At 36.1% G+C, this 13,342-nt stretch overlaps 1 protein-coding gene across 1 annotated transcript in view; it reads right to left on the reverse strand.

Moving 5' to 3' along the window:
• FAM117B (family with sequence similarity 117 member B) overlaps positions 1-13,342 on the reverse strand; it is a 67,633-nt gene that overhangs the window by 23,812 nt on the left and 30,479 nt on the right. Inside the window, exons 3-4 of the mRNA XM_033112857.1 lie at positions 5,298-5,390; positions 4,221-4,334 (exon numbers count right to left, since the gene is read on the reverse strand). Coding sequence (XP_032968748.1) covers positions 4,221-4,334; positions 5,298-5,390 — 207 coding nt within the window. The remainder of the gene's footprint in view (positions 1-4,220; positions 4,335-5,297; positions 5,391-13,342) is intronic.

Genomic DNA, 13,342 nt, shown 5'->3' on the forward strand with positions numbered 1-13,342 from the left:
TCAATAAATTTCAATCTTGAGCCCTATTATACTTGAAGTAAAAATATGGGTTGCGAATAAAAAGTGGCCTTATCTCTTAGACATACATATAAATTATTTATGGATAAACAAGAGGGAGTCGAAAGTTGGTAAATTCACCTGAAAAACCAACTGGGTCTGTAGCCTTTTGAGAGTGAGAGAGTTTGGTTTTTAATTAGCACGCCAATTTTGATAGTTATTCATCTATTCAAATATTTCTTTTCTTATTTTGCCAATTTTACACTTTCTATTTCTCCACATATATATCCACTTTGTTTAGGTTTTAAAAATATATTTATGTACATTGTTATTTTATAATTAAAATGCCTTATATAGAAAAAAGCCATTGGAAATTACAACTGAACTATAAATATATGAAATCCAATTGACCCCTGTGTCAATATTTTAGGAAAAAATCAGTTTGAAAAAATATATACCTCTACCAGTACATTCTCTTAAAAACAATTCACATATACTTGGCAATCATCAAAAGCTATCAACCGATAAAGAGGGTTGACAAAATTTTCCATGCTCTCTCTTTGCCAAGGGACCCTATGCAATTTCTTTTTTTTCCCCTTAAGGGATTTCTTTAATTTTTATTTTTTTCAATTACAATTGACAGCCAATATTATACTATTTTCACGTGAACAGCATAGTGGTTAGACATTCATGTAACTTAAGAAGTGATCCCATTAAGTCTAGTACCCGACACCATACATATTATTACAATTTTATTGACTATATTCCCGATGCTGTACTTCACATCCTTGTGTCTACCCTGTTTCCCAGAAAATAAGACCCAGCCAGACAATCAGCTCTAATGCGTCTTTTGGAGGAAAAATTAATGTAAGACCTGGTATTATATTATATTAATTATACTGTATTATAGACCCACTCTTATAGTAAAGTAAGACCGGGTCTTACACATTTTTAATTTTTGCTCCAAAAGACACATTAGAGCTGATTGTCCGACTAGGTCTTATTTTCTGGGAAACACGGTATTTTTGTAACTGGCAATTTGTACTTCTTAATCCCTTCACATTTTTCCCTCACTTCCCCAATACTCCCCCAATCTGGTGACCATCAATTTGTTCTCCGTATCTATGAGTTTGTTTCTGTTTTGTTTGTTCATTTATTTTGTTTTTTAGAGTCCACAAATAAATGCAATCACATGGAATTGGTCTTTCTCTGAATTATTTCACTTAGCATAATACACTCTAGGCCCATCCATGTTATCACGAATGGCAAGATTTCATTCTTTTTTAAGACTAATATTCCACTGTATACACGAGGTCAATTAAGTTCACAAACTTATCCTAGAAAAAGTGCCAAATGCCCCACTGCTGAATAGCACTATGGTCACCTTTGAAGTACTTCCCTTGGGAAGCTACATACCAACACCAGCACCTAGTCCACCCTTCAAAGCAATTTTGGAACTCTTTTTCCGGAATGGCCATTAGGGCTGTCATCCTACTACCCTTGATGTCCTGAATGTCATCAAAATGTCTTCCTTCCAGTATTTCCTTTATCTTCGGGTAAAGAAAGAAGTCAATAGGGGCCAGGTCAGGTGAGTAGGGAGGGTGTTCCAATACAGTTATTTGCTTACTGGCTAAAAACTCCCTCACAGACAATGCTGTGTGAGCTGGTGCATTGTCGTGATGCAAGAGGATGAATTGTTGGAGAAAAATTCAGGTCGTCTAACTTTTTCCCACAGCCTTTTGAGCACTTCTAAATAGTAAACTTGGCTGTTTGTCCAGTTGGTACAAATTCATAATGAATAATCCCTCTGACATCAAAAAAGATTAGCAACATCACTGCAACAAGTTTGCAAACTTAATTGTCAGACCGAATATGTACCACCTCTTTTTTATCCATTTGTCTATCGATGAACTTAGGTTGCTTCCATATCTTGGCTATCGTAAATAATGCTGCAATGAACATAGGGATGCATGTATCTTTTAGAATTAGTGTTTTTGATTTCTTCAGCTAAATACCCAGAAGTGGAATTACTTGGTCATGAGGTAGTTCTATTTTTAATTTTTTGAGAAACCTCCACACTGTTTGCAATGACAAATAACGGCTACATCAATTTGCAATCCCAACAGTGCATAAAGGTTCCCTTTTCTCCACATACTCTACATTTGTTTGTTGATTTACTGATGATAGCCATCCTGACAGATGTGAGGTGATATCTCATTGTGGTTTTAAGTTGCATTTCTCTGAGGATTAGTGACTTTGAGCATCTTTTGATATTGGCCATCTGTATGTCCTCTTTGGAGAAATGTGTTTTCAGGTCTTCTGCCCATTTTTTAATTGGATTGTTTGGGGGTTTTTGGAGTTAAGTTGAATGCGTTCTTTTTAAATTTTGGATGTTAACCCCTTATCAGATGTATCATTGGTAAATACCTTCTCCCATAAAGTAGGTTGTCTTTCTTTTGGTTGATAGTTTCCTTTCTTGTGCAAACACTTTTTAGTCTTGGGGGGGGGGTTATTTATTTATTTATTTATTATTGTATTTTATTGGGGAATACAGGGGAACAGTGTGTTTCCCCAGGGCCCATCAGCTCCATTTCGTTGTTCTTCAATCTAGTTGTGGAGGGGGCAGCTCAGCTCCAAGTCCGGTTGGTGTTTTCAATCTTTAGTTGCAGGGGGCGCAGCCCACCATCCGATGCGGGAATTGAATCAGCAACCTCGTTGTTGGGAGCTTGTGCTCTAACCCACTGAGCCATCCGACCTCCCCGAACACTTTTTAGTTTGACGTAGTCCCATTTGTTTATTATTTCTTTTGTTTCCCTTGCCCGAGGAGATATATCCAAAAAAATATTACTAAGAGCAATGTCAGAGAGTTTGCTGCCTCTTTTTCTTCTAGGAATTTTATGGTTTCAGGTCTTATATTTAAATCTTTTACCCATTTTGAGTTGATTCTTGTATATGATATAAGAAAGTGGTCTAGTTTCATTTTTTGCATGTTATCTGTCCAGTTTTTCCAACACCACTTATGGAAGAGACTGTCCATAGATTAATTGACCATAAGCAATGCTTTATTTCTGGGCTCTCTATTCCGTTCTATTGATCGATGTGTCTGTTTTTATGCCAGTACCGTAATGTTTTGATTAGTACATCCTTGCAGTGTAGTTTGATATCCAACTTTGTTCTTTTCTCAGGATTGCTTTGGCTATTAAGGCTCATTGGTGGTTCCACAGAAATTTTAGGATTATTAGTTTTAATTCTGTGAAAAATGCCATTGATATTGTGATAGAGATTGTACTGAATTTGTAAATTGCTTTGGATAGTGTAGACATTTAAAAAATATCTATAGCATTGTGGTTAGACATTTATATTTCAATCTTAAATTTACTGAGACTTGTTTTGGCCTAACATGGGGTCTATCCTGGAAAATGTTCCATGTACACTTCAAAATAATGTATATTCTTCTGCTTTGGGGTGAAATGCTCTAAAAATATCAAAGCCATCTAGTCGAATATGTCATTTAAAGCCACTGTTGCCTTGCTGATTTTCTGTCTGAAGATCTGTCCATTGATGCCAATGGGGTATTAAAGTCCCCGACTATGACTGTATTACTGTTGATCTCTCCCTCTATGTGCGTCAATATTTGCTTTTTGTGTTTAGGTGCTCCTATGTTGGGTGCATAACGTTTACAAGGGTTATATGCTCCTGTTGGGGACCCCATCCAATTTCTACTCAGTTAAAGAGAAATGCTCCCTGCATGAGCCATCAAGAGCAGCTCGTAGGGCTCTATTAAGGAATCAAAGCAGCTAAAGGTTTTCCTACTGAAAGACTTTAATGAGACAGGTTGTCATTATTATCCTCAATCTTCAGTTAAGGAAACAGAAACTCAGAAAGAACAGGTTACTTGTCCAGAATCTGGTTCCAATCTTTATGTCTCTATATTATTCTGCCTCCAATGTACTAAACTGATAAAGACAAAAATATGGTAAATCAAAATATATAATTAACTATGTCTCCTAAAAGTAGTATCACACGCCACCAAAGGAAAATACTCTTTTGTCAGATTAATATTCCGTGTTTTTTTTTTTTTAACGAAGGCTATGATTCAGTATTTAATCATTGTTTCAAATATGCTTTTGAACATTTTGTCCTAAACAGTCGCCTATGAAATAACAAATCACCAAGAAAACAACAAATCCCTTGTCTGGATTTTGTGGTATCTCTGCTCTTACCTGACACTGGTTAATAGCTGCATGGTTGCCATGGAATGGAGACTGTCTTTCTTTATCTCGATGATGCCGACTGCTGTGTTTACTTCTCTGCAATTGCTGGCGTAATTTTGCAATCTGAAAAGCAGAAAAATAACAAGTGCATCAGAGTGTTTTCCACACTAAATAAAACGTATCTTTGCTTAATAAAAACCAGTAAAATTCACCTTGAATAAATCTTTTGAATTTTGAAACCATACCACAATGTCTGATTTACTGTAAAAAATTTATGTTTATATACACATACACACATGTGCATGTTTACATCTTTCTTTAAAAGAGAAACAAAATTATGTTCCAACACTGTTCAGAGACTTCAAGCTTTCCAAGCACTAAACAAATGAAGTTTTCAGCATTTAGAATAAATTATAGCTTTCACAAATTCAAAAAGAATAAAGATTCTCTCATTGCCTTTACAAGCCACATTTTATTTAGATTTAGATTTCTTTATCAAACACCTAGCCTTTCAACAGCTCCAAAAAAATTACACATTATTTAAAAATCTATTCAAGTCATGAATAGTATTCATAGATGCAATCTTTACATAATACAATTTTGATCCATATCCCATATTATTCCTTGACTGAATTTTTCTGTTTTATTTCTACATTATGTGTAAAATGAAAATGGCATAATTATAGGAGCGAAAATCACAATCACACTTAGTGGCATAATCAACTTGGTTATTATACTGGGTTACTGAATTTCAGAAACATTACACTATATATAGAAATAATAAATGTGAATTTGTTGTATCACTACAAGTTCATACAGCAGGTATTTATACTATAATAACAGGTACAGACTCATTTAAAAAAAAGACAAACACATAATCAGACAAGTAATGAGGACATTCAAATCTTTACCCACTCGACATATTAACTGTTTTTGTTATTTCTCAAGTAAACAAAACAACTAAACACACACACACACACACACACACACGAAAATTGACTAATTCCTGCTGCCCAGAATTTCAAGGAAGTAGCCAACGATGGGATCAACCTTCCACACCCACTTTCTTGGAACCATTTTCCTGACCTCCTTAAGTTGATCTGTACTGCCCCAGGATGCTGAACGCTTGTGGGACCCTTTCTTCTTTTCAGAGTATTCTTCAGCCCATGCACTCTCTGTCTATAATGGGAAAAAGAGGTAAAGGGTATTTTAATAAAATAGTCATTTAACAATAATGTATACTACACTTCAAACAACACAGATGGAACTTGAGGGCATTATATTAAATGAAATAAGTCAAAGCGAGAAAGGCAAATACTGTATGATCTCATATATGTGGAATCTAAAACAAACAAACAGAAATAGAGATCATGTTTGTGACGAGTAGAGCCAGGGGGTGGGTAGTGGAGGAATTGGATGAAGGTGGTCAACAGGTACAAACTTCCAGTTGTAAGATAAATAAATACTGGAGCTGTAATGTACAACATGGGGGTTATAATTAACACTGCTGTATGGTATATTTGAAAGTTGCTAAGAGAGTAGATCCTAAAAGTTCTCATCAAAAGGAAGTAAATTTTTTTTATAACTGTCTAAGGTGATGGATGTTAACTAAATTTATTGTGGTAATCATTTTGCAATATATGTGTCAAGTCATTATGTTGTAACACCTTAAACTTATACAGTGCTGTATGTCAATTATACCTCAATAAACCTAAAAAACAGTCCCTTTCTAAAAAAAATAACATATACCATGTTGCCCCGAAAATAAGACCTAGCCAGACGATCAGCTCTAATGCATCGTTTAGAGGAAAAATTAATATAAGACCCGGTCTTATATAACATAAGAGATCATAATATTATATAAGACCAGGTATTATATTTATTATATTATATTATATCTGGTTTTATATTATATAAGACCCAGTATTATATTATACCCGGTATTATATTATACCCAGTATTTCTTTTTATTTTATTATATTGTATTATGTTATACCCTGGCTTGTTTATGTCATATCATATCATATCATATCATACCTGGTCTTATAGTAAAATAAGACCAGGTCTTATATTAATTTTTGCTCCAAAAGATGCATTAGAGCTGATTGTCCATGTAGGTCTTATTTTCAGGGAAACATGGTACCATACTTTTCTATTAGAAAATATATTCCCATTACAGAAAAGTTAGATAACAGAAAACATTTAAAATGATACAAATTATCCATAATTCTCCCAGCACAAGTTACCTAATTACAACATCTTAGCCTATTTCATTTCTATAACTAAAACTTAGTTATATTATTTTTATATAATTTTAAGTACAGCACTTATTGAACAAATGCTTATTAGTAATAGCTAACATTCAACACACAGTGTGATAGATGATGGATTACAGAACTGTACACCTTAAATCTATGTAACTTTGCTAACAATTGTCACCCTAATAAACCTTAAGTAAAAAAATAATAGATAGATAAATAAATAAATAATAGCTAACATTCCTAGTATCTTATTGTGTGCTAGGCACTGTGCTTTATAAAAGCATAGTGAAGGGTCTTCTTGTATTATCAGATTTAATACATACAAAAAGTTCTACAAGTTTTGCACATAAAGAAGCTGTGACAATGAGAGGGTAGGTCAGTTGCCTAAGGTCTCACAGCCAAGAAGTGGCAAAGATGTAAACCTAAGTCCAGAGTTCGTAATCCTAATCCCTATACTGTGTCTTGTCTTGCTTTAAAATATTTGTAGAGTACAATATAGCTTCAAAAGTGTTAAATCATTAGTGGTTATGCAAAATCTAGAATTTAAAAACAGTGTATCAGAAAAAAAATACAAATGAGTTCTTGGCATATGAAAACATGCTCAACCTCACCCATTATAAGAAAAATGCAAGTTAAAACACAAATACTGGGTGATTTGATAACATACACTCTCCTACACCGCTGGTGGGGGTGTAAATTAGGACAGCCTTTATGGAAGGAGATTCAACAACTGCTGTCAAATTTATAGATGCACAGAGTAATCTCTTTTGCTAATTTATCTTGTAGATGTACAAACTATATGTTGTTATCACAAAATGATGCATCATATGTTATTCCCCGTATCACTGTGTTTACAAGTAAAATATTAGAAGAGTATAAAGAGAAGATTGGCTAAATAAATTACGGTATATCTTTAGAACAGAACACTATGCAGCTATAAATAAAACAAGGAAATTCAAAATGTAGTGATACAAAAAATAATCTCCATAAGAAACTGTTCAGTGAAAAACTCAAGACTCAGTACAGTATGGATAGCAACTACCTTTACATAGGAATGCTAGAACGAATATATACATACATATGTAAAGTATCTCTGGAAGAATATACATGGTAACAAAAAAAACTGGTATCAGTGGCTGCTTTATGGAAGAAAGATCCTTCACTGTATATTCTTATATACCTCTTAAATTTGTGCTATATGAATGAAGGCATAGCTTATTCAAAACAATACGTCTATATAAGAGGGAAAAAACCTTTTAAGGATAATGGGGAATGTTTCTATATGAATAGAATGATGTCCATAAGAGGAAAATAAGGTTGCAGAAGATTGTATAGAATATGCTATCTTGTGTTTAAGGGAAAGAAAAAAAATTTTTTTTTCTTTTTTTGCAGCCTCTAAAGAAATAACTGATTTAGGGGAGGATCATCAACGAATACTAAAACCATTAGGTGAAAAGTTACTAGGGAACAGAATATTCATGTGGAGCAAAAAAGTACTCCACAAATTACTTGCTAATTGCAAAAGGAAAAAGCATCTCTTTTACAAATACATGAGATAATTCATTAAATAACTTAATGTCATTAAGACCAAAAAAAGAAAAAAAAAAAGTATGAGAATAAGCTCTTTTTTTTTTTTTAAGATTTTATTGGGGAAGGGGAACAGGACTTTATTGGGGGAACAGTGTGTACTTCCAGGCCTGTTTTTCCAAGTCAAGTTGTTGTCCTTTCAATCTTAGTTGTGGAGGGCGCAGCTCAGCTCCAGGTCCAGTTGCCCGTTGCTAGTTGCAGGGGGCACAGCCCACCATCCCTTGCAGGAGTCAAACCGGCAACCTTGTGGTTGAGAGGACGGACTCCAACCAACTGAGCCATCCGGGAGCTCAACGGCAGCTCAGCTCAAGGTGCCGTGTTCAATCTTAGTTGCAGGGGGCGGAGCCCACCATCCCTTGCGGGACTCGAGGAATTGAACTGGCAACCTTGTGGTTGAGAGCCCACTGGCCCATGTGGGAATCGAACCGGCAGCCTTCGGAGTTAAGAGCATGGAGCTCCAACCACCTGAGCCACCGGGCCGGCCCGAGAATAAGCTCTTTTAAATTAACAGGGACTAAAGAGAAGTACAAGGCATGAATATCAGGTGGGATCCTGGTTTAAAAAAAAGAAAGAAATCACGGGGAAATTTAACATGGACTGGAAGTTATATGAAATTATGGAATTATTAATTTTCCTAGGTGAGCTAATGCTATTGTAGTTAAACAGGAAGGATCCTTTTTATTAGAAGATATATGCTGAGGAATTTAGGGATAAAGTGTATGACATATGCAACATACTTTCAGAAAGAACAGTAAACACACACATACTGGTAAAGCAAAGTGGATACTGGAACACAAAGACTGGTAAAGCAAATATGGCTAATGTTCAACACTGTTGAATCTAATAGCAGCTCTACTATTCTTTCAATTTATTTGTATGTTGAACACTTTCTTAGTAGGTAAAAAAAAAGGGGGAAAATACAGAATATGAAGTCGTACCAGTTGACGTTTATAAAATCCACTTCGCACAATTCTGTAAGAAATACTTCTATCAAATAGTATTAGACCAAAAAAATAAATGCAGAAAGAATGACAGGAGAGTTAGAAAATCATTGGGAACTACTACAGTAATTGCTCATTTACATAAGAATCATCAATGAACGCTAAAACCAATTGGTCAAAGTGTGTTGTGGAACAGGCTATTTAGTTTCAAATATTTCCCCATGTATTATTGACTAGTTACAAAGGAATGTGGCAGATCAAACTAACATCACTGACAACATGCACCTGTACATGCACAGAGAGAAACACACATCACATACAATATTCCTGCCAAAAATGTGGTAACTTGAATCTAAACGTGAAAAAAAACAGATAAACCCAAAATGAGAAGATTCAACAAAAGTACTGGCTTGTACTGTTAAAAAAGTATCAATGTCGTGAAAGAGAAAGAAAAGTTGTGGGGCTGTTCCCGATTAATGAACACTAAAGAAACATGACATCTAAATACCATGTGTGCTCTTTTACTGGATTCTGGCTTACAAGAGAAACTGCTACAGAGAATATTATTGGGGAAAATGAAAAAAACTGTATATGTACAACATATTAAATGGTATGTTATTTAATGTTAAATGTCCTGAATTTGGTAATTATATTGGCAATATTTTGAGTACTTCTTCATATACACGCTGAAGTATTTGAGAAGAATCAGAATGTCTCTACCTTACTAATGATTAGCAAATAACAACAATATTAATAACAAGTGTATATATAAACAAAGAAATAAAGCAAAATATGGAAAAATGTTCTTGCAACTTCTCTATAAACTTGAGACTTCTCAAAATAAAGATGTTTTAAAAATAGGGAAATTATTAAAGATATTAATTTTAAGTATAAAAATTAATTTAATTTTAAGTATAAAATTAATTCAAGGAAAAACAAAGAAACAAACTTTCCTATAGATTTGTTAAGAACAAATGAGAGATAATAAGAACAAGAGTAATTAATAAGTTAGAAAAAATAGCTTAGAGATACAATCTGCAACATGGATGAATCTTGAAAATATTATGTTAAGCAAAATGAGCCAGATATACAAGGACAAATATTTATTATTGCACTTACATGAAATATCAAGATTGGGCAAATTCATAGAAACAGAGTAGAACAGTGGTTACCAAGGGCTGGAAAAGAATAGGGAATTAGAATTTGTGTTTGGGGTGATGAAAAAAGTTTTGGAAATAGACAGTGGTGATGGTTGCATAACATTGTGAATGAAATTAATGCCATTAAACTGTATACTTAAAAATGATCAAAATGGCAAATTTTATGTTACATATATTTTACCAAATTTAAAAAGTTGACTTAATTAACTAGCACGCATATATTAGGGAATCCAACATCTACAAATGAGGAATTTGAGAATGTCTCATTGACCATGTTGGTGCTCAATTCACTTGCCAAAGGCGGAGGCCCCACATGTGAATGAAAGACTAGAGTGCCCAAGTATTACTGCATTATGCTTAACGAGATTCTATCCAAGCTTTGAAAGCAAGATTAACAGTATGACAATTACAAACTTTCTTTACATTTGTACCCTTACCATTCCCATTTGGGGGACGTTTAGAAGAAAGTGAAATAATGTTGAATAACCATGGTGTACACCTGAAACTAATATAATATTGTACGTTAGCTATGTTTTAATAAAATCTTTTTTAAAAAGATGATGAAGAGAACATGAGACTTATACTTTAATTCACTGAGGTCAGAGCTACATTATAGAAACTTGCTGAAAAGACTTACTAAACTGCCTCCACAGATCAATGGACTCCCAATGGCTTATCTGATTACGGTAGTACCTCAGTTTTCGAACATCTCATTTCAGTTTACGAATGCCGTAAATTTTATGGATCTATGGTATCATTAGATAGTAAAATTTATGCTAAATTTGCAGTTTCAGGGGTTGATTTTAAAGGTCTGAAACGGATTAATCCATTTTGCATTACTTTCTATGGGGAAACCGGGCCTCGGTTTTTGAATGTTTCAGAACTCGAATGGTCTTCCGGAACGGATTGCATTCGAAAACCGAGGTACCATTGTATATATTCCTTCTAAGACAAAATCTTTGAACTCACTGAACCTGAAACTGCAGAGAAGATAAATAGGGTTGTAGAAATGTTCAAGGAAATACACTGACACTAATTTAAATGACATGTAGATTAAGCAGAAAGCAAGTAAAGACTGTACTCATTCTCTACACCACATGTCCTATTGTCAGCAAAGTTACAGATTTTGAATAAATGCAGAGTTCTACAGAAGTCTTTGGTTAAAAAAGTCACAATTTCTAGGTTCCAGTCAAAATGGCAGAGTAGGTAAACAATGTGCTTGCCTCCTCTCATGATCACATCAAAATTACAACTACAAAACAATCAGCATTGAGAATTCCCTGAAGTCTAGCTAAACAAAAGTCCTGTAACTAAGGATACACAAAAGAAGCCACACTGAAACTGGTAGAAGAGGCGGAGACATGGAAGGGGCTGGTCCCACACTCATGTGTGGCAGTTAAAAATTGGGAGGCATATCTCAGCTACACAGGACCCCCTTAAGGAGCTAGGGGTCACAGCCCCACAAAGGCTCCACAGTCCAAGGTTCCAGTGCCGAGAAAAGAAGTTCCCCCATAACTTCTGGCTGTGAAAACCAGCAGATTGTGGCTAAGTGATGCAGAGGGCGGATGGAGTCCCAAGCACTCCTTTAAAAGGGCCGGTGTACAGCCCTACTGATGGACTCACTCAGAATTCCAGCGCTGGTGCAGGAGCTCAAAAAGCACCAGGGACATATGGAGAGGAAATGAACTGTCTGGCTTCACTGCAAGGGCTGGAGGGGCAGCTTTCTCCCAGACAGAAGTGCTAGCAGAAGCCACTGTTCCTCTGCTGAGCCCTACCCCACACACAGCTCGCAGATGCAGGCAGGCACCATAACTGAGTCTCCATTATCTGAGTCTGCTTCACCTAGCTAACACTGTTTGTCCTGCCCTGGTGATTCCCTGAGACCCCTCCCCACCCAACTTAGAGACCCACCCAAGCTGCTTCCAGTGGCTTTTTCAAACAAACAGCATGTTTCAGCTCATACTGAGGACTTTCCCAAAATCTCTCAAAGGTTCACAAATCCCAAACAAGCAGAATTTGGCTTAAGCATGCCCCATACCTCTTGCTAAGCAGAGCCTGGCACTAATGGCAGGCCCAGTTCATAGCTTAACCTCTCCCAGGCACCTCCAAGGCCAGCAAAAGCGGCAACCATCTGCAGATCAACTTTGTAGCTCATACCAAATGGCTCCTGGAAGGGCACAGGCAGCGGCTAATCTTGGCCAGCAACAGAGCCCGTCCTAAGAGACCTTAGAGCCAATATACCCAATGGCCAGCTTCAGACCACACCAGAGCACCACCCAACCATCTCCACAAATATTATAATATAAAAGGGCAGATTGGGCAGACACCAGAGCCCTGCTAAAACAAGTTCTGCTCCATAGGGACAGCCCCTGAACAGTAGCTCTTCCACTGTAGTTAGGGCCAGTTCTCACAAACAATCTAGAGTCAATCCCTCCCAATGACATGCAAACAGCAATCAAGTCTCAACTACAACAGGAGGGCCCACACAACCCACACAAGGGACACACCTGCAGAACCCAGCTCAAGTGACCAGGGATCCTGCACCACTGGACCCCACACCTACTACATAAGGCCACTCAACTAACACCAGGAGATATAGCAGCTTTACCTAACACACAGAGACAAACACAGGGAGGCAGCCAAAATGGGGACATAAAGAAACACATCCCAAATAAAGTAACAAAGCTCCAGAAAGAAACTGAACAAAATGGAGACAAGCAATCAATCAGACGCAGAGTTCAAAACACTGGTTATAAGGATACTCAGTGATCTCAGGGAGAACTTCAACAAAGAGATAGGAAACATAAAAATAGAGATAGAAAACATAATTAAGAACCAATCAGAAATAAAGAATACAATAACGGAAATGAAGGATACATTGGAGGAAATCAACAAATTAGATGAAGCAGAGGATAGAATCAGCAATTTAGAAGGTAAGGTAGCAGAAGACACCCAATCAAAAGAGCAAAAAGACAAAAAGAATCCAAAAAAAAATGAAGATAGTTTCAGGAGCCTCTTGCACAACATCAAGCGTACCAACATTCACATCATGAGGGTGCCAGAAGGAGAAGAGAGCGAGCAAGGAATTGAAAACCTATTTGAAGAAATAATGACAAAAAATTTCCCCAACCTGGCCGAGGAAATAGACATACAAGCCCAACATGTGCAGATGAACCCAAACA

Source organism: Rhinolophus ferrumequinum, chromosome 8 (genome assembly GCF_004115265.2).
Source record: "Rhinolophus ferrumequinum isolate MPI-CBG mRhiFer1 chromosome 8, mRhiFer1_v1.p, whole genome shotgun sequence".
NCBI lineage: Eukaryota > Metazoa > Chordata > Mammalia > Chiroptera > Rhinolophidae > Rhinolophus > Rhinolophus ferrumequinum.